Here is a 19,265-nt window from a genome sequence, read left to right as displayed (position 1 = left end):
GGCTGGTCGCAATGATTATGGTATTATCAGCCACCACCTACCGAATAATAGGTTGATACTACTAGTAGTAATTGGTAACACAACATAAGTTTTGCTCAACTAAACCTTTTTTTTTGTTTTACCAAAGATTGCTCAACTAAATTTATGCTCAACTTTTTTCAACATCATGAAAGGTTAACTTGACACTTGAGCTAGAAGCTACAAGTAACTTTACTGAGATCGGGACTAAAGTACTTTTCCCTGAGACCATCAGGTTCCGCAGTTGCAGTGAATCACCAGGCACCATAGGGGACAGGATTGCAGCTTTTTCTAACACTACCTTTTGTGGAATCTTTTTCTTAGCACATAACGGTATGGGGCTACATTTTTAACAGAACAGAGCATGGCAAGCGAAAGATTCCCCTTCTCCTCCTCCCTGAAAATAATATTGGATCAGGTTATCAGCTGCCAGCAAAGATGAGGCGATCCCATTATCCAGACGAGCAAGTCGCCCGGCGAGACCTCACCTCACCGCCTTCATTAACAGTTTACGGCTCTGTAAAATCCAGTCCGGGGAAAGAGAGAGAAGGATTGAGACACAGAGAGACTCGTGAACCTGTCTGGTTGGTGAACTTTTTTTCACTGTGCTGCGGGGCCTGCCTGCGGCGCTGCGCGATCTGCTGCTGAGACTCGGCATGCTTGTGGGTGGGGCGTGGTCCCGGCTGCATGTGTGTTGATACCCACTCCAGTAGCCCAAGGACGAGGGCCAGCCGCCACGGCGACTTGGTTCGTCTGCAGCGGAGCGGCAATTGCAGAGAGCTAATGCTAAATCTGCACCGTCTGATTGGACAGTAACAGTCTAGATGAACCGGTACAGTAACACCAGTACAGCAAAAGCTGCACGGTGCTGCTGACTACTGTGTCAACAGTAACTTGCTATAGTATTATAGTGGAGGCCGTCCCATATTACTACTGTGCGCGACGCTATAGTTCTCCGCAGAGGACACGGGTCCGGCGCACGGCGTTGCCCAATCACCTGCCGCCGTAGTCCTTTCCCGCTTTATCCGTGGTCCTACCCTTTTCCCACGCCGGCGGTCGGGAGCCCGGGTGCGGGGCCACACAGTTCAGTTTCACGGCCGGGACGAGCTGTTGTGAACGCATTTTAGCCACTACTACAATCCGATAGAAATCGACCAAATTTGTGTTCAAGTTATTTCCTTTTTTTTACTATTGTCAATGCGACAGCTGCATGCCACCATGGCCGTAGCCAATGACGGAAAGAGGGCCACCGTTCTTTCTCTTCTTTATTTTTCATACCCAGAAATTAAGAGTGCACATGAGGCAGAGACGTATCATATTGTAACTATAAGTGTATATCGCACCGATTAAATTTTTATTTTTATTTTTTAATGATCTATTATATATAACAGTCTATAATATATGTAGCTTAATAAATAAGTACATCCAGACTTTAACAGACCAATCCAAACTAACTTAGAACACTGCATCATTTTTATTCTGAGCCGGTCCCCCTTCTGCCTGCCGATGGCCAGTGCCCTTTTCGTTGTCAGCTTTGTACGCTGCACCGTCACCGCGTCTTGTGACTGAAAACGGCACGTAAAGTGAAAACGGCCCACCGGGGTTGCGAGTCGCACGCGCCGGGCCCAATGTACCGCCTTTCAGGCCCACGGCCCTCAGCTCACCACATCTCGTTCGTCGTTGTTAGTTACAAGAAGTTAGAAGCCCCACCTGTCCCTCCGAGCCCTAGCCGCCCAAACTACGCCCGCCCGCCCGCCCGCCCGCCCGCCGCCGGCCTCACCTCTCGCTGCCGATCATTAAGCGCGCGGTTTGCTCGCTCCGTTGGTTGGCCGAGCGTGAAGTGAAGGATGAGGAAGCTCGCCTTCCACGAGCAGAAGCTCCTCAAGAAGACCAACTTCTTGGAGTTCAAGCATGGGAAGGGCCACCGTGAGGGCAACGTCACGCAGCGTTACCGCCTCGTCGAGAGGGACGACTACAAGAAGTGCGACTGCTCACTTTCCAATCCAGCGTCCTCCCCTCGATTGCCCGTTAAATGGATCAACTCCTCGTGTTGTATTAGTCGTAGGGTTACTGCAAATGACAAATCTGTTGATTGATTTTGTCGATGCATTTGATCACGGGCGATTCCATGTCAAAATTTCGAATTTTGTGGTGGCAGGTATAATGGGATATGCCTAATGGTGCAGAAGCAAGTGAACATCATCAAGCAGATGGACCCGAGAGACCCTTTCAGGATCGAGACGACGGACATGCTGCTCGATAAGTTGTAAGTTAATGCATATTTGGCCCTTAGCTTCTCTATGCATTGCTTATGTGAATTCCGAGCCGGAGAATTAAGATTAGGTCCCTCGAGTTTTTTAGTAGAAGCCGAAAGCTATATTAACTTAGGACGGACATACAGTCCGACCAGAGTAGAGGCGTCAGGAAACCAGGACATGTCCCCCGCCAAACTGACGCTTTTACATTACAAGCATGTCTAGCACATTCATATGCCGCAACCACAGGCATAGCTAATATAAGAGCGTGTGGCCTGACATAAGCAGGAGCATTAGAATATAATTAAGAGAAAATTAGCTCAGAGAGGTTACGCAAACAGTCTTTGCCACTGCTTATATTAGCTCAGAGAGGTTGGACTCTCGATTTTGGCATTTGTACTGGACGTAATTGTCATAGGCTGATAGGCCATCACTTGTGGGGTGTTAGTGCTTGTTCCTCGAAAATGGCAATGGGTTGCTTTTGTTCCGGTACTGTTATTTTCACTTCCAGGCATGGGTGTCATTAAATTTCTGATGCTATTGTGTCGGTTTAGTGCATCATCTTAGTTACAGATATCTAAACCTATTTCAATTTGACAAAAACATATAATTTCTTGTCCAATCAGTATTGGCCGTTTTCAGATTTTCTGTTTCTACTTTGTATACTCATTTGTGTAGTCTGACAAAGTTTCTTAAATTTCAGGTATAATATGGGTGTAATTTCAACAAAAAAGAGCTTGTTAAAATGTGAGAAACTTTCAGTGAGCTCCTTCTGCAGGTTTCTCTCCCTGCTGACCTCTCTCTTTTTCGCTCCATCACAATACACATCAGATTCCACTTACCTTATTGTTTGCTAAATTATTTTAGGCGAAGACTTGCAACAGTTATGATGAAGCTTAAGATGGCAGAGCACCACAAAGAGGCTGTGACATACATCGAACAGGGCCATGTGCGTGTAGGCCCAGAGGTGGTCACCGATCCTGCCTTCCTTGTAACCAGGAACATGGAGGACTTCATCACCTGGGTGGATTCCTCAAAGATCAAGAAAAGAGTCATGGAGTACAATGATGCATTGGATGATTATGATGCCATGGCTTGAGAGTAATGCTCAACAGGAATTTCGTTGGCTACCAATATGGGCTATGGAGCTACTCATCCAATGTATGATAGGTCAAAATCTGAGCCAGCTACTTGTTACAGAGCAGCTTGCATGGGCTGTCTTACGTTGCAGATGCTAATACAGTTTTCTAGGTATTTTTTAGAACATTTTGTAGTTGGTTAATGACACATCATCACATAGAAATTGTGATATTGGGTGCCGTATCTGCATGATGTGAGTGTTGTCTGTTAAGGGTGTGCTTTACCTCTTTATTTCCTGAAGTGGGTGCTCGATGTTCAACCTGCATTGCTGTCCGTTTGTGCCTGAGTGCATTTTCATGTCTAGGAATTGCTGGAGAACCATAGCTTGATTAGTTGGAATGATAATCGACACTTAGAATGTACAGAAGTTGTCTTGAATATTGATGTCAGTTGAGGATAGCCAGTTCGAAAGAAAAAGGAAAAGAAATTAAGGTTTTCGCCTCATCATACAGGCCTGGAAGCATGTGTAGAAACATATCGCAATTCCCAAAAGCAAGTTCTATGAAACGTACAATATTTATGAACTTCGCATCAAGATTACAGTCAAGTTTTCATAAACTTACATGTTAGTGGCCCAGTGCACAGCCAACAAGCATCGGCTATGTTGAACAATTAGGACATGCTACGTGACGAACTACTACTTGATTTCAGGATACAAAAGTACACAGCAGAATGTCAATCCAGTGGGAGTTGCAATACAGATCCAGCCATCCAGGCCATGCATCGTCTGATGAACATGTGCAACAGTTTGAAGAGCATTGCACGTTTGAACTGGATATATGGGCTATTGATCTATGAGGGAATCATAAAGAAGGCATCAACCAAGTATCACTTCCTGCATCACCTAGGCTAATATCCTGTCAGCAGCTACAACTACGAAGTTTGGGATTCTAAATCAACTTCTGATGTTTGAGAGACTACTGCCTTTTGATTCCTGCATCTCCACCTCAACAGTAATAACTTCTTTTGACTTGCTATTTTCCGTCTCCATCCTTCTTAGCTTTTCTTTCTGTATGGCACGTAGCTCGTACCTGCAGAAACAGAATGTGTGTATATTGATGTTGTCAATAATCGATGACAGCTGGTAGGAGGAAAAGAGAAAATCATATAGCAGCAGAAGCTAAGTCTATATGGTAATTGCTCATCAAACAACCATAGTTCAGCTCTCAATTTTTTAGAGGGCTGTTGATGGGAAATTGGGAATAGATAATTGGGCATTCTATGCAGGGCTGCAGAGAAACCAGCAGTAAAAGTTTTGGTCAACCACCCCACATGATTGCCAATTATGTTAATTTCAATCCTTGACTTTTGCATTTTGTGCTCGGCAACATAGCTTCATGTTAAGACATTCCTACACGTAGCTTCACTTATTCTCGAGATAACTTACAGATTAAATTTTTTAGCCTAAACAGGGAGGGTTCGCCTATTTTTCAGGCCATCTATGTAGTTGAAAATGCATTCCATGTGATCTTTCAAGCAGTAAAACTTTGTGCAGTAAAAAACAATCACTTTCCAACATTCCATGATAGTAAGTACAGTAAACAAATCATAGCATGCATCTATCTCAGGATGAAGCATTGCCTAGGAATGTAATGTTACAGTTAATGGACAACTCCTTATTTTCAATATGATCTCGTCAGTCACAAATCCATTTTTCCGAATATATACAAATGTACTCACATCTGACAAGACAAAATTTCGTCTTGCTGAATGTTTATGTACAGGGATAGCAGAATACTATGTCCATATCGAGGATATCATAGATAACCTCGAATTGATGAATTAGATTACAATGAACTGCGTAGAAGATAGAACTCAATTGAATTATGTAAAAAAGAGCAAAATGAGATGCTATCTTTTAAGTGAGCTCGTGTTCCATATCAAATCTGTAGCTAATTTTGCACATTGATCAACAATGGGTCAATACCGAGAACCTAACCGAGTTCTACAACTGGAGCATCACATGCACATGGGACTACTGTTTAGATGAGAGCTTACGGAGAGATATAACTCTTGGCGAGCAGGAAGTATACCCTCCAGAACTGCTTATCCTTCATGTGGCGAGGGCATAGATCGTACCGGATCTTGGCGAGTTCCTGCACGCAAAGCACATCTATGCAGCTCAAACTTCACGGCCAAGAGCCATCTTCCACGGACGAGAGCACACTTGAGCAGTAAGACGAGATCCGTGGGCAACCGACCTTGGCTTTGGATAGCACGAGCATGGCATGCCGCTCCTGCCAGCTGGTGAGGTCGCCGGCGGCCGCCTCCGCGGAGCCTCCTGCGATCAACGCACACCGTGATCAGGATCGAGCCAGACCGAGTGGGGCAGTAGAACAGAGAGGGGATGGGGGTGGAGGATTAATTGCCTTGGAGCTGGAGGGCGGCGGACTTGAAGGCGTCGGGGGAGAGAGTCCGGAGGAAGTCCAGGAGCTGCGGGGTCACGCCCAGCTCCTCGTCCTCCTCGGGCGCGGCGGCGGATTTGCTTGCGCCGCCACCCCTGCCGCCGCTACCCCGGCGGCGAAACGGCCACGAGAAAGAGGAGAAGGCCATGCGGGAGCAGGGCAAGGCGCAGTTGGTGGACACGCCGATGGGTTGAGAGGGACGGCGATCTCCGGTTCTCCGAGGTAGAAAGCAACGAACCGGTTAAGGGGTTGGATATCTCGGCGGAAGGGGGAGCCTGATCCCGTACGCTACAGCGCGTGGCCGTTTGGGTCCGTCCGATCGAGATCCAACAATAAAGGCTTCTGGGTGTTCTGGTATGTCTGAGCACTCTAAAAACCGTAGATGTCATTAGAGAGTAGTTTAATACTTTATAAGGTATAAATTTATATAGTGTTAGTCTAATTACACATGGTCAATTATGTTATTATGTTTATAAATACTTATTTTCTAGCTCGGCCACTTCTTATCAGTACCGGTATCGATGATAGAACGATACATACTCCGCTCTAAAGTGCGTTCCCCCCTGATCCAAGTATCAAACCAGGAGTAGGAGGTACTAGTTCGGATGACAAGGATTGTACGCTGTATTTCTCTTATGCTTTATCCAACAAATTTTATTGTTCAAAGGCTGAGGCAACTAGAAATAACCCTTAAAACACTGCATCCATCAGTTGAGCCTCAAATACGGCTTAGGTCTCTTGATCAGGCTGTTCTTTCATTTGTGATTAGATCGCCTCTTGCCACAACCTCTCAACGGTCCGATCGATGTTGGAAATTGCCACAACATGTCAAAAAGGTTCTCGCTTGCATGACATAGATTTACTACAAATCAATCATAAGAAAGTCTACATCACGGAACATGATGCATCACATGAAGTAGTACGAGATCTACAGAAAAACTATGAGGTATGACAAAAAAAAAAAAAAAGGTCAGACCAATGTAAAACGTCTCTTGCGGTTGACCTTATCGTACATGAAATAAACATCAAAATGTCCATTCAAGGTCAAGGCATTTGGTTCGAGCGCAACCCTGCTAACATGTGTCGCAAGTACATTTAGCTCCCAGCAGCAGTAGGAATGGCGGTTGGTTTCGAATCCTCAGCCTTCTCGTGCTCCTTGTTTAGCATCTGGAATGACAATAAATTAATAATTTTAGATTTTCATCCCTAAAAGAATGTAAAATAGAATAATGCCATAATCAGTGATAGTGTCAAGATTATATCAATCTACAGGAAGTCCAAGGGATGCATACAGGGACTGGAAGCAGCTAACAGAAACAACCAACCTTATTGTTGATCAAGTTGTGGAGGGCAATAACACTTCGGATCAGAGAAGACAGGTATATGACCAACATCATATCATTTGTTTTCACTGCACCAAGGAAAAGGAACATAAGCCTGCTGTGATAAGAAATTCCGAAAAACGAAAAAAATCAGGTCAATTATGGTTAATCAGCAGCAAAATGCATGATTACCTGCAAAAGCTTTAATCAGCTCGTTTACGTTGAGATTGGGAAGCAGATTAAAAACATCCTGCAAAAAATAAAAATAAATGAATATGGCTGACTCCACAGGTACAATCTACAATCGCTTCACAAGCAGAACTAAAATTATCGCAATGCATACTTTAGGCACTAGCTAGAAGATCAGGCATAACCATATGTTGTAGAACCACGTAAAGCTTGGCCCAACTGAACAAGATCATACAAATAACCGTTTCAAAGGGATCAATATATTCAAGGCATACAGAAAAGTTGATCAATCATCTAAAAGACAAGTATGTTCTTCCCACCCGAGTCATATATTGGAGCACCCATCCCTAATCTTATGTGTTCAACTTCTGGCTGCAATACAATACCACTGGGAACTAGAATGCCAGTATATTTCAATGCATAATAAATTGTTCAACTTACATTTAAAAAATGCAAAACATTCTAAGCACCATTCAATTTTCATTCAACGTTTAACACAATAAGTTGGTTCACCCTGACAGCCTTAGGAATGGGGGTGTGCTTCAAACATTTAATAAAATAAGAGGATGAGGGACATGATAACTTCTGGAGAGGACCAAATCCAAATAGGGATAAGTAAAACACTAGCAAGGGAATTGAAGGTATATAAATGTAAGTAATATATGACAAATTGCAAGAGAAATAATAACCTGCAAATGGTACAAAATTTCATGATTCAGTGGGAGCTTCCCTTCAATTACAAGATCCAAATAGCTTCGGATCTCCATGAGCCTTGCATCAAGTCCTTTCAAGGCTGCAAGCTTGCTAGTGACCTTCATTGACAAGGGATAAATCAGGGGCGTGGCATTAATAAAGCAGTATGCAAATTGCCCTCATGAAATATTACCTCTGTTGCAAGTGTGCTTATTGTTGTGTCCTTGACATCCCTCAGAAGGTGCTCAACTCCTGAAGATAACACAAAGCACATCAGTTAACAATTGCAGTACATATGGTGATATGGATGCTTTCCTCACTAGCATTCGAATTAGCATCAATATTTTTGTTGCTGAAAAAAGATTTTATCTAACAGAAAACCCTACATGATGACATGACTGAACAATAGCCTCTGACTCGTAAAATGGCACATAAACATACATTTTTCTCATGCAATTTCAAATGAATCGAGTCTTACCGATTTCCTCAACTTCATGTGCAGCAATTACCGAAGGAACATGGACAAACACTTTCTGACTTTTCTGAGTAGCATTCTGTGAAGGACAACAATGTACATCAAGATGCTGAACAAGCAAGTGCAAATTTTCAACTTCTCGGACTGCGTAACTACCTCCTTAACCTCTTCCACAGCATAGTATGCTTTGGTGGGTATTCCTAACTCCTTGGGTTGAACGTCAATAATCACCAGGACAGGATTAGGAACATAACTGCAAATTGGAAAGCAAGAATTGAAATTAATTGATATAGGATATTCCACAGGAATACAGGCTGAGCACCAGTGACCAAGGCAGCATAATTAAGTTATACAGGAAAACTAATAATTCTTTCATAAACATACCCAACCACGCCTTAAAAAGGCAGAAAATGTAGAGAGAGAGAGAGAGAGAGAGAGAGAGAGAGAGAGAGAGAAATACATAAGACATTTCAAGGTTTTTAGTTAAGTTTATTTATTTATTTTGAACTCCTCAAACCATCAGAAGGTACTAATGGCTCTCAAAACTCATGATATAATTTCACTCAACAAGATGATTCTTTTAGTGAAGTATGTGGTGGACGTATTGAATTGTCAAAACTATCTCGGGTGGAAATTTATCACGCTGACTGTTGTCCTGATGTTACTTTCATTGCCAACAATCTAGATTAGAACTTCTCCATTGGGAGGACAGTAACAGGTATAATTTCATTGGCAGGATAGTAACAGATACAATTTCAAAGCAAAACCTATGAGAACCCAGGGCTTGGAACTTGACAGCTAGCTGACAGATCAAAAAATTTGAGCACAGATAAAGACTGCCTACTCCTATGCATCATTAACACTTGGTGCGTCAAACAGCTACAGAAACGAGCTTATTGATAATAACACTTCAAATAGCCATAATAGCCAGACAAGAAAGTTATACATTCTTTTTATAACTAATGTATATAAAACGTGCTTATTTATACGAGGGCAGAGCTCCACGAACATTTGCATGCTATGTGATAATGGAAGAGAATCATACCTGTTGAACAACGCATGGATATCCAAGTCGTTCTCCCTTAGCTTTGGACCAGTGCTGTACCAGCCAACAACATGCTCCTTGGCTGCACCACAAACAACTCATGCTCATCAGGACAACAGAATCAATCACATAACGCAAGCCCAACAAACTTTGAGAATTCTGAAACAGCATACCATTGATCCTCTTGAACATGGAGAACATCGACTCATGGTAATTGTGATCCAAGAACCAGATCCTCGGATCCTTGTCATCCTCCTCGAACGGCACTGCAAAGTCAAGGGCATCGCAGATTGCTGATTTAGCAAGTTACCCCCGGAACAATTTCACAGATCTAATCATCTAAGAGCACGGAAATTCACGCCAATAGATCTAAATACATCTACACAGCACAACCGATTCCGCAAAACCCTAAGCATAGTAGAAGCGCAGCCCCTCTAGAGACGGACGGGGACAAGCCCGAGCCGCCCCCAAACCCTAGCTGACAGAGACGGTGAGGTTTACCGGCGTAGGAGTTGGTGACGTCGACGGAGCCGCGGGAGGAGGTGCCGAGGAGCACGCCGACGACGCGCTTGCGAGTGTCGTGGGCGACGCGGTTGTAGTGGTCCACGATGCTGAGCAGCACCAGCGGGTGCACCACCACCCGCTCCAGCGCCCGCCCCGACAGCTGCGCCGCCTTCACCACGTCCATCTCCTCCTACTCGCCGAAGCCCTAGCGCAACAACAGATCTGCGGCGGACGGCCTCGCTCCTCCTCTGTGTCGGCTCCTGTGATTGGCAGGTTGCGTCGTTGCTGCTGCTCTGCGGCGGCCGCCTCTGTGCTTTGCTTCCCCGGCTCCCCCTCCTTTTCTTTCTTGCGAAAGCGGAAGGTCGGGTTCGCCTAGCGATGGCAGCTACACCCGTGAGTCCGGGTCCTGCGGGTTCGGGTGTGGGTTCGGTACTAAATCCTGCCCATTAATCTAGGGGATCGGGTACCGAACTCGACGGGTCGGACGCGGGTTTTTAACTTCATCCGGGGTGCCCACGGATCACCCGAATCAGCGAAGCCCAGCCTGCCAGCAGCCAGCCCATCCCAACACGGCAACACTCCGCACTCGTCCGCTGCCCCGCTCCCCTTCCGCACTCAGGCACTCGGCAACCGCCGCCGTCAAAACCCTAAATCCCTAGTCCAAACTCCATTCCGCCATTCACGTTCGCACATTCCCGTCCGTCTCAGTTGCTAGTTCTCAGATCTGAGACTGAGAGTGCTCGACCTCAGACCTCTCCCAAATCCCATTCGCCAACTCACCGCGCCGCCGCCGCCGCCGCTTCGGTCTGTCCACACCGCCCCTTCCGGCCTCATTGTCGGCCGTCCGCCGAGGTCGCCATCCACGCCGCCCCTTCCGGCCTCGTCATCGGCCGTCCATTCGAGCTCTCGGTGCTCTCGCGCTCATCGTCTTCTGCAGCCACGGCCACCTCTACGAGTACATCAACAACAGGTGCTCCCTGCTTCTCAAATCTGTCAGTATCGTGTATCGAGTTGGAGTCAAAGCGGCTGAATCTAGGCCGTCAAAGTGTGTTCTGTGTTTCATGCCATTATAATTTTACCCGTTTTGAAAAATACCACTACAAATATTCCATGCCATTATAATTTTGCACGTTTTGAAAAATACCACTACAGATATCGAAATCCAGCTGGTGCCATTACAATTTGTCTCTGGTTTGAACACAATTTGCCAATACAATCAACACAATATACTACACAATCCCTTCCCTACAACCAGACGACAGTTTGAGCAACTAGCAATCTGGAGATGAATGAGACTGCGGTTAGGGCCGAGGACACGCGGGGGGATGGGAAGAAAGATTTGGGGCCAAGTACCAGGATGAGTACGGGGAGCAACTCCGATCCCGTCGGTTGCCCCGGCCGTCGCGTTGTGAGGAAGGGGAGCGTCGCCGCCGGTAGGCGTGAGACAGAGACGATGCCGGATGTGAAGGGAAAACGAGACCTTTGACCATTTATTCTTAATCGGACGGTGCCAGAGCTTAAGGCCAAATCAGGCCTCCATTCACTGGGCTAACCGGGTTCTCGTTTAGGTGGAGGCCTAAAAGTTGAGTAGCCTGAGGATTTGTCCATATCTTTTTTAGTCATTATATAAATCTAAAAGTTAGTGGTGTTAGTGTGAAACTGATTGTCTTGTTTTCCCTTAGTTATACTTATGTGTCATGTCCTAAAATTACATTTTATCCATTGATCTTAAGTAAACTAGAACTGAACATTGCAATTATGCGACTTGACCTTTGCAGAAGTTATATATTTTTAGGGTAAATTTGTTCCATGCCATTATAATTTTGCATGTTCTGAAAAATATCAGTACAAAGGTTAAAATTGGGTCGATGCCATTACAAATTGCCTAATATTTAACATATGCCATTATGTAAAAATTTAGGTAACATTGCTCTCGTCTTCTCCAACTCACCTCCTATCCATCATCTTCTCCAACAACCATGGCTGCCACCAGCCGAGCTCCTACTCTTGCGCTCTAACCCTCCCCCAACCGTTTGATCTCCTCCTTCGGCGACCGCATCCGCTTGACTGCTCGATCTCCTCCTCTGACGTCATATTCCTTTGAATCGTCCACGACCGATGGCGCCATAGACCATGGTCGTCCTCCTACCACTCGTGGTCGCCATAGACCATGTTGGCATGGTGCTGTAGCCCTGGAACACGCATGCGAGCTCGACGGCCTCCACCTCGGCCTTGTCCGGAAGCATGTACAGCCGCTCCTCGGTCATCTTCACGCGCCTTCGTCAAGATCTCCGCCGGATCTGGGGATGCAGGGGCAAGAACGAAGGGGAGTGTCGTCCTTTTCGCCGGCTGGAAGTGATGGTGGGCATGATGGAGAGGTGTTGTGGAGGGGTGCAGTGGTGGCAGCGGTGGCGGCGGACGAGCTCCTTTAGGCCGGCGCGCACACAAGAGAGGAAGAGAGAGGTGCAAAGAAGGTCGCTGGAGGCAGAAGATTTTGTGACAGCAGCCATAGAGGAGGTGAAGGAGTTTGGAGATAGGAGTTGGAGAAGGAAGATAAGGTCATTTTTGTTCGATACATGCAAAATACGTACTTGAGTGGTATGGTTCAAACAAAAGACAAATTGTAATGGCACCGGCCCGATTTCAATCTTTGTAGTGGTAGTTTTCAAAACGTGCAAAATTGTAATGGCATGGAACAAATTTACCCATATTTTTATTTGAAAGCTAGATATTTTAATTGGTTCCATCTGGTTTTGTGCAGCATAAGGCAAGATGGCGATGGCCACATCATCGTCATTCCCTCCACCTCCTCCATATTACCGACTGTACAAGGATTACGAGCAGGACCCCTCATCCGCACCAGAACCTCCACCACCAATTGATGGGCCATACCCACTCTTTGGTGCTCCCTACACAGTATATTGCTTATCATACTCTTCTTTATAATGTGCTATTGCTTGTGTTAAACTGACTGTGGTTTGCCTCTCTGGTTCTAGACAGATGTGGTGCTGCCAAGCTTGGAGGATCAAGGTGTTCGTCAGCTTTATCCAAAGGGCCCGAATATTGGTGCGTGTGGTTCTTGAAAATATGGATTTGTTTGTCTACATATGCATATGTAACTCAATTGCTTTTGATCTTTTAAACGTTACAACTGTGTGATGATAAGCATAAGCTAGTTACAATTCTTTGTATACCAAATATGTTGTTCTTACTGTTACTTCTAGGCTTCTAGCACTGGATAACTTGTATCTTTGATTTAACGAAGTGGTCTTTGAAAACTGATTAAATTTCAGACTTCAAAAAGGAGCTAAGGACCCTCAACAGAGAGCTTCAACTCCATATTTTGGAGCTGGCAGATATTTTAGTGGAGAGACCATCTCAGTATGCTCGCAGGGTAGAAGATATTTCACTCATTTTCAAGAACTTACATCATCTTCTTAACTCCCTACGACCTCATCAGGTGTGAACATCAGTTTTTGTTCCATGCGGTGAATTTCTCTGCAATTCACTAAAATGTACTTTTAAATATCTTTTAGGCAAGAGCCACATTAATTCACATGCTTGAGAACCAAATACAGCGCCGCAAGCAAGCAATTGAAGACATAAAACAGTGAGTGACTAGTCTTTCTTCAGCTTGCCTGCATAAGTTTTTAAATGCCATCTGACATGTGTAGACTTCTCAGCTCTTTTCTCAATGCTACTTAAAAAAAAAATGTGTCAGTATCATCGTTAGTTTGACTATACAGTGAAGCAATCATATATTTATTTATATGTTCTTAGTTATGTTAAGCTAGGAAAATGGATTGTATCCAGACTCCAGACATTCTTATTGTTCACAACTGTTGCAAAATTCTTAACGAGCATAATCGTGCTGTCTGTGTATTATTACCCTTTTGTGTTTTTTCTCTGTCTTACCACTGTATTGCAAGTTGCAACTTTGGCGTAGTAAAGAAGAAGCAGACTATAGCTATTTGTTACAGTTTGGAATATCAAAAGGACCGCTAAACTGCTGCTTGCTGCACCAATTCGAAAAATTAAATGTAATTCTGGATATGGTTAGCTGATAATTTTGTTGTAGAGCACATGTTATTCTGCAAAATTGACTTTTGCTCTTGTGAACAAACATTTTACATGGTATCCTGTATGTTTGTTTGCATATTGTGAGTAGCCTTCATTTCTTAAGGAGGAGGATAACTTAATCGCTTGCTTTCAAGTCTTCTGGTGTTATTGTAAATTGTGACTGCACAATGCTAGTATTCTCACAGCCGGTATTTTCCTTGCTCCAGGAGGAGGGAGGAGGCACAAAAGCTACTTGAGGAATCACTGGTTGTCTTAGATGGAAGCCAAACTAGTTAGGTTGGCTTCAAGCAACTCGAAGCCGGTGGTTATCCTGTTCCCTGGTGCCAAGTTGGCAGGCTCAGGACGTACTACGAGTTGGAGACTGTAGTAGTTTGCTTGTAGAAATAGCCTCGAGCTGGTGTTGAGATATTTCTGGCTTGCCGTATCTGTTGTGGCTTGTGGACTTGCGGTATTTCCAGCTTTGAACACTGAATCTGTTCCAGACTTGGATGATGAAAACTAACGAACTCCATTACTCCAGCTACTTGATGCTTAACTGCCATGTTTCTGTTTTCTTCCGTGCCTTGTACTCAAGTGAAGGTTTATGTTCTAACTTTTTCCTAGTTGGATATTACTGCGAATTAGTTTGTTGTGGTCTTGTAGATCGTAGATTAATATCTCCGGTCCTGTTTAATCCAAAATGTACAGGAGTCACGATCGGAACTATTGACTGTTTTCTTAGGAAAATAGCTAAGTGTATTTCCGTTGTAGCAGAAATATAAATATTAGTTTGATTCATATATGATATCATAATTTGATTTCAGATAGAATAAAAAATAAGATTATTTATTAGTATAATTATATATATATATAGTCGGTAATAAGACGGGAAGTCTGAAGAATGAGAATAGATGATAAAAAGTTATCAAAATATTTAAATTATAGAAATTTTTATTAGATGGGAGAAGAGTAGTAGAAAAAGATAATATGAGAACCTAATTGTGTTACTATGTTTTATACAATAGAGATCGTAGATTACTTTTTTTAGACTAGTTAAATACCTGAGCGTTATAACAGAACACAAAAAATTTCACAAGATAACATATTTTCTATCAGAACCAATAAAAAATTCATACTCAAGTTGTTGCAACGCCACATGATTAGAAGGACATAAAAGCAAAAAAATTCATTAGGAATTCACCACTTAATGCATTATATAGAAGCACATAAGTGGCTCAAACTTGTTTGATACATAAATCATTCAAAAAAAAATTAGTAGCATGTGTCATTAAAAAAAAATTAGTAGCAGGTGACATTCATGTTACTGGAATGCTGAAATTGGCTGTCTCATTCTGCCGTGAACGATCAATGAACTACTGCAGCTCAACTTAAGCTTTCCTGCATATAGAGATTGAAATGACAAAGACTTTAAATGTGGAAATGATATAAATTGCACTACAATACAATGATATACATATAATAGTCTAGAAGATTAAATTTATATTCCATAAAAATTGTCATAATATGATGTAATAGGTGAAATAAAGGAGCTTAGAATTCAAAAAAGCAAAGCTTGAGTAGTGGAGAGTAATTGGCAAATAAGCAATCAATATATCATATATGCCATAAGGACCTCTCTATAAACGTTGTTCTTCGTGTATGTCTCACTTTTGCTTTGAGCACTTTCTTTTGTCATCTGCTGGACGGTGAGGATCCTGATTTCACTCTGGCGGTGGCTCTAGATAGTGCAACATACAACCGACCGTGAGAGAACACTGGCTCAGCAGATAAATGTTAACTTTGGAGATGACCTACCCATGTGCCTTGTTGACTAGCATGACAAAGCTAAACCTGATAGGAAACTGCTTCCTCTTAAACTAGAAATAGAACATCTCGTCATCAGAGAGGCACAGGGGTTCCGAGGCAGGAAAACCCTTTTACCAGCATGTTACCCCAGCACAATATCTACATCAATGGTATTTTTTTGGAACCCTCGGACCACCAGCCTCGTCCTATTGCAAAGTCCGTTTGCGGGGTCAATGTTTCTAAGTAATATGATAGGACAATTAATCTTGAGCTTCAACACGTGTGGAGGCAGCCCGTTAGGTGTCAGTGAGTTAAGGAACTCAGGAGGTAGTAGTTACGGGGGTTCATCTTCTACACGATCAAAGCTATGATACACCATTTTATCTCCTCGGAAGCAACCGATCATCTTCATATTAATCATATCCATGAAATCATTTCATGTGGACAAGATGGCTCTCGATGTGATGAAGTTCAGATCTGACATATTATCATCAAGTATTGGGAAACGTTGTCTATCAATTTATCGAGGTCTGTATCCTTCCCTGTATACGACACGCATATATAATCAGGACCCTCATGTTGCGTACAAGCTTTAGGTGACGCATGCAATCTCATAGGTACAACCTACGCAAGGATGTGATTATCTGAGCCCTTGACCCCTTTCGGACAATAGGGAGGACCTACCTGAAATCTCCACCAAACATAAATGTCTTCCCACCGAACGGAAGATCTGGTTGTTCCATTATGTCACACATGTTGTTGTCCAACGTCTCCCACTGCATGTCTCTTAGTCATGGAGGCTTCATCCTAAATAATGAGCGAAGCCGCCTGCAGGAGCTTGGAAGTCCCACTCTATTTTGTGAAACTACAGAACACACCATCATCAATACTCAGTGGTATCTTGAAGCGCGAGTGTGTGGTTCTTCCTCCGGGAATTACAGAAGCTGCAACACCGGACGTAGCTGTTGCCACGGCAATCTTACCCTACCCATGTACCGTTGCAAGCAACATCTTGTACAGAAAGTCTTCCATGTGTCTCTTGGTCCATCCACAAAGAACACACTGCCCTCCTGACTGTCAACAGTAGAGAGAATCTCATTGTAGATGGCCATTTGCTTGGTGTTGAGGGAGTTTGACAGAGTTGTGTCCTCAACGTTGAGCTTGATTGTAGACTCCTCGAAGATCTTCCTGAGCACACCGTTTGCCGTGTCATATGCCTCATCGATCTCGGGGAGAGGAAACAACCTTATATTCTTACCCATTAACTGTAGCATATTCCTAATATCTATCAAAACCATTTGTTCTATAGCAATTGTGCGTGGATTAGTGTGGCGATAGTCCTCTGACATTGCCTTTAGGTGCTTGTTCTAGAGTCCATTCATATCATTGGCTCACAGAATACTAGTATTGTTACAAATAGCCTTCGGAGTGATGGTGGCATCCGGAATAACTCAGCTTCCATAAGGCACTCATCCAATGTATTGTCTGCTTCAATAAGACCCCTTCTCTTTACAGCTTCACGAAAGGTCAGTAGGACCTCACTGTCAATCGTTCTTAGGTCCTTGTAGGAGGTGGCGCCAGTCACGTAGTTTAGGAGAACTCAAAGATAGTATCGTTCCCCCTCAACCGGATGAGTTGACACGATTTTACCAAACTGTCCATCTTCTCGTCTCCTTCTTTGCCAGAATTTTTCTCATGCTCAAACTTCTTCGCACCACAATATTTGTCTCATACTCGAACTTCTTCGCACCACAATATTTATAGTTTTCAACGGGCTTCAATATGTGCATGGTTGGGGGTATATTAGGTCCCAAACATTAGGTCTAAACAAATTTTAGGAGTAAGTTGTTTCATTCATCCCCATTAATGGTTAGCATTAGCAAAACTTGTTACATTAACTTTATGCAAATGCAACTATCTGTTCTACCATAAGACAATATTTGTACTGATGAACAGAAAAGAGCAGAAAGGAGCAGTTCAGAATAATCAGGTACTGGCCATTTTTACATGATGACCAAGTTTTACAACGCATGGCAAACACCAAATTCAAGTAGATATCAAGGTTACAATAAAAAACAGTGGTTTGCAGTACAAATTAAATTGGTAAAAATCTTCAGAGGTCAGTTCCATTGCTAGCTGCATTGCTTCCCATACTGGAACAAAATAGCATAAAATACATGCGTAATGGCAAGTACTCGCAAGTTTAGTCACATATTCAATTGAAATCAACCTGACGGAACAAACAAGACAACTGTCACAATTCACAAATAGGAAATGCTTCATGTACAAACATTTGAGTACAACTCAAGTGCAATCATGCATTTAAACCATTCGACACATTTATCAGCTTCCATTCAAGTAATTTCAGCCATTGGATCCTAAGTTGTACTTGAGTTGTACTTAAATGGTTGTACATGTAGCAGTGCTCTTCACAAATTATGGTTCATTGGGTTCCAAACCTGATCGTGCATCAACCTAATTGATAGCCATAAAATTACATTTTCATCAGTTTAGATTATATGACAATCAAATGACATCAGTGAGGGTATGGGAAGACAAAAAAATTTATAATGATGGAAATGCTGATAGTTGTGCCCACTACAATCACAATTTTGTTCGAGAAATAGCATTTCCTAGTCATCAATTCCAGCACTGAGTAAACAAAGAGCACCTCGTGAAGGAACCAACAACGAGCATGTCAATACAAGAAACACTGCCGATGTTAACATTAACAGCTATTCACAGGGCAGAACAGCGATAAAATTCACAGGTCTAGCCACACCTTCATAAATCGGCTTGAAGCAACTAATAAACTCAGACGGGTGCCTGCTGCAATCGCAATTCACTCAACAGCTACTCAGCTAGCAAGCAGTACTATTCATCAGCTTCTACACCAACTAAAGACAGAGCATCAAGCACGTTTGAACCAGCGAACAACGCCCCTGGAGTAAAAGACAAACTACCGATGTTAACAACAAGCAAAACTACATGCATAGTGACGCAGGATGTAGCTAGATTTACGTATCAAGCGCCTAAATAGAGTGCATGAGCACAGCGGTAAGGTAGCAAGGGTGTAACTAGCTCATCAAGGTTCGAACCCCAGTGTCGTACCTCTCTGATTAAAAACTCTAGTAACAGACTAGTTTTTTTAAAAAAAATAATCTACAACCACCAACCCACAGATAGGACCAACCAAACACCACCAGATCCGCGCCAAATGCTCCGAAAACAGATCTAGGCCGCTGCCCGCTCACTTGCATGCTGCACTACTTCAAGTGACTCAATCATGCTCTCCCAAAACAGATGATCGGCCATATTTCAAATACTACAGAAGTATTTGTTTTTTCCTACATT

The 19,265-nt window shown here is 43.4% G+C and overlaps 4 protein-coding genes across 4 annotated transcripts; 2 read left to right on the top strand and 2 right to left on the bottom strand.

Annotated features, from left to right (window-relative positions):
* Positions 1–1,773: 1,773 nt before the first annotated feature.
* LOC133925174 (uncharacterized) lies at positions 1,774–3,678 on the top strand. Its single transcript, XM_062371031.1, has 4 exons — positions 1,774–1,999; positions 2,177–2,284; positions 2,977–3,051; positions 3,141–3,678. Exons 1-4 carry the CDS (start codon positions 1,866–1,868, stop codon positions 3,370–3,372), a joined length of 549 nt encoding a protein of 182 aa, XP_062227015.1. The 5' UTR covers positions 1,774–1,865; the 3' UTR covers positions 3,373–3,678.
* Positions 3,679–3,878: 200 nt separating this feature from the next.
* On the bottom strand, positions 3,879–6,046 carry LOC133925175 (uncharacterized). Its single transcript, XM_062371032.1, has 4 exons — positions 5,783–6,046; positions 5,615–5,694; positions 5,412–5,509; positions 3,879–4,444 (listed from the first exon to the last, which is right to left on the bottom strand). The coding sequence occupies exons 1-4, from the start codon at positions 5,964–5,966 to the stop codon at positions 4,309–4,311; spliced, it is 498 nt and encodes a 165-aa protein (XP_062227016.1). The 5' UTR covers positions 5,967–6,046; the 3' UTR covers positions 3,879–4,308.
* A 600-nt stretch (positions 6,047–6,646) lies between these two features.
* On the bottom strand, positions 6,647–10,438 carry LOC133925172 (26S proteasome non-ATPase regulatory subunit 7 homolog A-like). Its single transcript, XM_062371029.1, has 10 exons — positions 10,044–10,438; positions 9,716–9,808; positions 9,543–9,624; positions 8,654–8,750; positions 8,501–8,576; positions 8,216–8,274; positions 8,019–8,141; positions 7,333–7,390; positions 7,144–7,229; positions 6,647–6,985 (listed from the first exon to the last, which is right to left on the bottom strand). Exons 1-10 carry the CDS (start codon positions 10,228–10,230, stop codon positions 6,914–6,916), a joined length of 933 nt encoding a protein of 310 aa, XP_062227013.1. The 5' UTR covers positions 10,231–10,438; the 3' UTR covers positions 6,647–6,913.
* Positions 10,439–10,579: 141 nt separating this feature from the next.
* LOC133925173 (mediator of RNA polymerase II transcription subunit 7a-like) lies at positions 10,580–14,683 on the top strand. The gene is made up of 6 exons (XM_062371030.1): positions 10,580–11,016; positions 12,808–12,962; positions 13,043–13,112; positions 13,340–13,506; positions 13,583–13,656; positions 14,333–14,683. The coding sequence occupies exons 2-6, from the start codon at positions 12,819–12,821 to the stop codon at positions 14,400–14,402; spliced, it is 525 nt and encodes a 174-aa protein (XP_062227014.1). The 5' UTR covers positions 10,580–11,016; positions 12,808–12,818; the 3' UTR covers positions 14,403–14,683.
* The last annotated feature ends 4,582 nt before the right edge of the window (positions 14,684–19,265 follow it).

This window comes from Phragmites australis, chromosome 7 (genome assembly GCF_958298935.1).
Source record: "Phragmites australis chromosome 7, lpPhrAust1.1, whole genome shotgun sequence".
Lineage (NCBI taxonomy): Eukaryota > Viridiplantae > Streptophyta > Magnoliopsida > Poales > Poaceae > Phragmites > Phragmites australis.
Note: the sequence above shows the minus strand (reverse complement) of the source record. Positions and strands in the feature narration are given on the sequence as shown.

Bases quoted from the DNA above. Each gene is read 5' to 3' on its own strand.
- LOC133925174 (XM_062371031.1), top strand. From the start codon at position 1,866: ATGAGGAAGCTCGCCTTCCACGAGCAGAAGCTCCTCAAGAAGACCAAC. The intron at 2,000-2,176 runs GTGCGACTGCTC...TTGTGGTGGCAG, and splicing joins GAGAGGGACGACTACAAGAA to GTATAATGGGATATGCCTAA. The intron at 2,285-2,976 runs GTAAGTTAATGC...CTTAAATTTCAG, and splicing joins GACATGCTGCTCGATAAGTT to GTATAATATGGGTGTAATTT.
- LOC133925175 (XM_062371032.1), bottom strand. From the start codon at position 5,966: ATGGCCTTCTCCTCTTTCTCGTGGCCGTTTCGCCGCCGGGGTAGCGGC. The intron at 5,510-5,614 runs GTCGGTTGCCCA...CTTTGCGTGCAG, and splicing joins TCGTGCTATCCAAAGCCAAG to GAACTCGCCAAGATCCGGTA. The intron at 4,445-5,411 runs GTAAGCTCTCAT...CTGTTTCTGCAG, and splicing joins GCCAAGAGTTATATCTCTCC to GTACGAGCTACGTGCCATAC.
- LOC133925172 (XM_062371029.1), bottom strand. From the start codon at position 10,230: ATGGACGTGGTGAAGGCGGCGCAGCTGTCGGGGCGGGCGCTGGAGCGG. The intron at 7,391-8,018 runs GTTATTATTTCT...TATTTTTTGCAG, and splicing joins AAATTTTGTACCATTTGCAG to GATGTTTTTAATCTGCTTCC. The intron at 7,230-7,332 runs GTAATCATGCAT...TCCTTGGTGCAG, and splicing joins GCTGATTAAAGCTTTTGCAG to TGAAAACAAATGATATGATG.
- LOC133925173 (XM_062371030.1), top strand. From the start codon at position 12,819: ATGGCGATGGCCACATCATCGTCATTCCCTCCACCTCCTCCATATTAC. The intron at 12,963-13,042 runs GTATATTGCTTA...CTCTGGTTCTAG, and splicing joins TCTTTGGTGCTCCCTACACA to ACAGATGTGGTGCTGCCAAG. The intron at 13,657-14,332 runs GTGAGTGACTAG...TCCTTGCTCCAG, and splicing joins GCAATTGAAGACATAAAACA to GAGGAGGGAGGAGGCACAAA.